Here is a 4,596-nt window from a genome sequence, read left to right as displayed (position 1 = left end):
CCGCGCTCTTGTTGGCTTCCCGCTCCTTCTCCACGTTGTCCTTGGCCTTGTCGTAGGAGAAGATGCCCAAGTGGGAGAAGAAGGTCTCCAGCACGGCCTGCTCCACCGGCACCGGCGCGCCCAGCGGGATCGACTCCCCCATCCCGCCCCGCGGTGCTGGCGGTGCCGCCGCCTCCACAACGGCCACTACTTCCGGGTCTAGCGCCGCGGCCGCGTGAGGAGAGAGGCTGGTGCCGCCTCCTCTCCGCACGCCGCCCTGGTCACGTGACAAGCGAGGCGGGCGGGGAGGTGCGGGCTGGGCATCACGTGCGGGGCCGGCCGCTGCGGGGCGTGCTGCGCCCTCGGAGCCCCCAAGCTGGGGTCCGGTAGGAGGGATCGCGGCCGTGTTCGATGATGGGTCGGGTAGCTTCGTAACGCCGCTTGATGTTTTCAGGCGGGCCGTGCTGGCCCGGGTCCCTGTAACGAGATCCTCCACCCTGCCCCCTTGGTTCTCATGAAACTTAGACCTGAAGCCCGTGTTAATGCTGTTCTTCCAATTTGAAAGCTCCAAAATACAAGGCCTTGCAGGTGACCTTATTCCCATCCTTTAGCATTACCCTGATGGGACTCCTGCAGGACCCTCCAGCTTGTCCAGACTAAAGTTTCCCCTTTGAAGTTGTGACTGGGAGATCATGAATTGCCCAAATTAATGCCTTTTTTCAGATCACATTTTGGACAGACAAGCTCCCTGAACTGCGGCAAGGCAGAGGTGCAAATCTGAGCCCCAGGGCCACGAGGCTGAGGAAGGGGGCTGCGGTGGCAGCACTGACTGGTCCGACCCATGTGGAGCAGTCACCTCCCCCTTCCACTGAGCAAGGCTCACACTTGAAATGGACTGCTCCTCTCCTGGTCATTGCAGCTCTCCAGCTGCCCCAAAACATGCTGTTTCCTCTCCGGACAGTATTACCCTGCACTCACCCACACCTGCATGTTTTTACACTGACATCTAGACAGAACACAGCATCAGTTCTCAAACTCTAAGGAAGACCCATATACAAATTACACTAGCAGCCTACCTCTTGTCCAGGAAAATCAAAATACATCTTAATTTAAAACAAGCACCAGATGCAAAAAATGGCTTTAGATATGAAGCAGCCTTTTTAATTAACCTTAATGACACAAAAAGCTGCCTTCTGCCTGATGCCAACTCTACTTACTCAGCATGTCTAAGGGACAAAACGAATGTAGGTTTTTATAGCTGCTTGACTTACTCTGACCCATTTATTAAAATCGTGGTTTACTGACAGGCTATTTTGGTAATTTAAGTCAGCACCTGAAACACTGACCTGTTTCAAGGCAATCACAGCCTCAAGTAGTAGGCTGCCAATAGTTTACAGAAAATAAAGAGTAGGAAGGAGGATTCCTAGGTACCCAGGACACCTGTTTCCAAAAGACAACCACAAATCAAAGATTCAGATAAGACCTTTATTACAACACAGAGTTGATAGCACGTTTTCATATTTAAAAGAAAGTATTTGGTCTCTTGGTGGTGAAACGTGGCTTGTGCTGGCGACGCAGAACTCTGTGTGGCAGAGGGAATTTGATTTTAGAATCCTGAAAAAAAAAAATGTTTCAATGTTAATTGAAATATTAGATGACCGACAGGAAAGTCTGCAATAAATAGCTAAGCTCTATACATAAATTAGCGGTGGGATATAGAAGTAATGTACCCACAGATTAAATATACTTCATAGGAGCTAACAGATGCCTTAGTTTTGCAATTCTTTTTGAAAGAAAAGCCTCCTAAAGGCAAGTTTGTTGCAACATAATAGGTATTTGTTTTAGTTTGACTTTCTTTCAAACAGTCATAGCATTAGAAGTCTTGATCATAATGTAACAGAATTGTAAACCCATGCATGCAAGTTTGGTTTCCTCCCTATTTTTGCCTGCAAAGCAAACCTGTCCCAGACAGGAGAGCCCCCCTCTTCCAGTCCCGTGTTAGACTGGGACCCACCAGCCACCACCAAGTCACTTCACTTACATGAAACTGCTTGACTGCTGGTCTACGGCACTTGCTAGCAGCAATTTCCTCAACTTTCATGATCTGAATAGAGTGAGCACGGGCACGGTGACGGGCTCCCATATCACGGTCTGCAACACCAGAACTCATTAAAAATAAATCTTATAACATTTTCAGTTCAAAAATCTTACTACCATCTTTTCAGGAAACGTTTCTAGTACCATCTACAACTTTTAAAATTTCTGAACACAGAACCAACATGCAGCAGTAAATTCTTCCTGGAACTCATAACCAAACTCCTCCAAGAAAGTGCCATCTCATTCATCTTGCCTGATTTTTCAATAAGGTACACATGTACAGAAGTAATCTACGTGGGACTTTTGTTTTTTGCACAAGAAAACTGTGATTCTGAATCAACACTGAAATATGATTACCGGAAAGACAAGTGAACTTCAAAAAAAATTCCCTTCTAAAAGGAAGGTGCAAGTAAAGGTAGGAATTGAGGTTATCTTTACTTTTCTTCAAATTGACAAGTGATAGAAACATAAATTGGTGTTTAGCCCACATAATTACACTTTCAGAACAGGAAGAAGCCATCTGTACATGGGCTACCTGAAAATTCCTCCCTGTGGCAGTGAAAAATTACTGCCTTCAAATCACAAATATTCCAGGAGGTATGCCCTTTGAAATACTAGTGTGCTTACAATGAAGCTTCCCATGAAAATCTAACACACCTGTTAAAAAATTACCTGTCCAAAATATTCTTGACCATAAAGGTATCAAAGTCATTGTATCATGACAAATTAAGTTCTCAGGTCTCTTAAGCAGTCCTTCAGTATATTAATTAACAGGAATTATTGTAAGTTAATGTAGAACCTTACATTTCACTTTCAACAGCACTTCAGCTTTTGAAAGGCGACAAGATACACACTTAATATCTGCACACATGACAAGAATATTATTATTAAAAACAATATTCTTTGGGTTTTTATGTGCATTCTGTAGTGTTTATTAACACTTATGGATTAAATTTCAACAGCATTAGCTATACTAATGGTCAATCCCTCAAGTACTTCATATAACAGACTGAGATCAGGACAACCTTTCATTCTCCCTGAACGAGGCAATGACATCTTGGAGTAACACAGACTTTTTTCCTCTGTGATTTCTGTTGGTTTTGGGTTTTTTTTACCACCTCCCTGAAGGTCGGATGTTAGTATGTTCCACACGATAGCTGAAATATTCTCTCCATGAGACTTGGGATGATACACTCAATTATTTTAAAACAATAAAGTGCAAGAAACATGCACCTGAAAGGTCTTGAAACTCTCAGTCTGTATAGCGAAACTCATTACTAGAATAGTACAAAGTCACACCAAAATGAAGTGGGAATATTTTCAGCTAGAGAAACTGCATAAAGAGTAGTAACAAATAAGATACCACATATATCATAAACAAACATTATGGACTTCTCCAGGAACTCCCCACTTAAGTTTTCCAGTGTTTCAATTATCTTATCATGGATCGAGTCAGCATACTTCATGCCCAGTTTAAGATTTAATCTTGTGCTTATATACTAGTCTTACCGTTTTGTACCTCAAAGTTACATGTACTTACAGCACTGAGTGACAGCACCAGCCGTGGTCAAATCCCTGTATTCCCTGTACATGTTGTGAGTTCCGCTACGAGAATCATAGCGCAACCAAATACCAAAATTTTTGACCCGCAGAGGGGACTTCTCATAGACCTGGAATTACACAAGAACATGAAAGTAGTTAGAGATGGTACATCACCAGCATTTTACAAGTTTAAGAATAAATATTTTAGAGCTTGCATGAAACCACTGTGTTGTTTTATTGCCAAGAACAACTATCTGCTCTCTTTCACCACACCAACATAGCTCCATTCAAGTCTTGGTAATTCAGAATTAAGAGTTTAGAAATTCACCTTGGAAAGAAAAATACACAAAGAATTTCCGCTCTAAAGAATGTCCTTTAAGTACCAAGGTATAAAACTATAAGCATACAAGTATCTACTTTACAAGGATGATGAATGTCCAGATGGCTCTTAGAAGGTATATTCCACATTGAAAGAAGCAGAAGAACCAGACAGCAGCACTTACTAGTGGCACAGTTCATAAATGAAGTACTGAGAAGTAAGTTTCTTTTTAGTTTACTGGACATATACTGCCATTTTGAAAAAACGAATTTGCCACTCAGCTTCACAGCGACTGAAGAATAAATGAATTGCAACCTCACCCCCAACAACACCATTTCATATAAATTCCTTCCACATATACCAGCTAGAATTCTTCACAAATCTCACGCTTTTTTTTAATTCCACACCTGGCCACAGTACACAATCTCTCCAGAAGACTTCTTCATCTTCTTCAGCTGAGAAACGAAGTACCAGAACCGGGACTTGGCGACAACATGGTTCGGAGCGAAGATCCGCATGCGGTAGAGAGGGGGGGTCGTGCATTTCGGCGTGGGCAGGCATCGCCCGACCACCTTGTACTCCCGCAGCTGGAGGAAGACAGAAGACAGGCCGCCCGCAGCGTGAGCCCCTCCGCGCCGCCGGCCCAGCCGCCGCGGAGC

The 4,596-nt window shown here is 43.7% G+C and overlaps 2 protein-coding genes and 1 non-coding gene across 4 annotated transcripts in view; all 3 read right to left on the bottom strand.

Annotated features, from left to right (window-relative positions):
- C1H12orf66 (chromosome 1 C12orf66 homolog) overlaps window positions 1-247 on the bottom strand; it is a 10,189-nt gene extending 9,942 nt beyond the window's left edge. For both annotated transcript variants that reach the window (XM_026868360.1, XM_026868361.1), the window contains exon 1: window positions 19-247. In XM_026868360.1, the coding sequence (XP_026724161.1) occupies window positions 19-142 (124 nt within the window). In that variant the 5' untranslated portion in view covers window positions 143-247. The remainder of the gene's footprint in view (window positions 1-18) is intronic.
- Window positions 248-1,445: 1,198 nt separating this feature from the next.
- Window positions 1,446-4,593, bottom strand: RPL18A (ribosomal protein L18a; the record flags this gene model as incomplete). Its single annotated transcript, XM_026867980.1, has 4 exons — window positions 1,446-1,593; window positions 2,021-2,130; window positions 3,617-3,746; window positions 4,345-4,593. Coding segments are annotated over 4 exons (582 nt in total), but the record flags the coding sequence as incomplete, so codon positions are not given.
- On the bottom strand, window positions 2,865-2,998 carry LOC113475975. Its single transcript, XR_003397658.1, has one exon. It is a non-coding gene; the product is annotated as a small nucleolar RNA SNORA68 (small nucleolar RNA).
- Window positions 4,594-4,596: the final 3 nt, after the last annotated feature.

This window comes from Athene cunicularia (genome assembly GCF_003259725.1).
Source record: "Athene cunicularia isolate RWA chromosome 1 unlocalized genomic scaffold, athCun1 chr1_part2, whole genome shotgun sequence".
NCBI lineage: Eukaryota > Metazoa > Chordata > Aves > Strigiformes > Strigidae > Athene > Athene cunicularia.
Note: the sequence above shows the minus strand (reverse complement) of the source record. Positions and strands in the feature narration are given on the sequence as shown.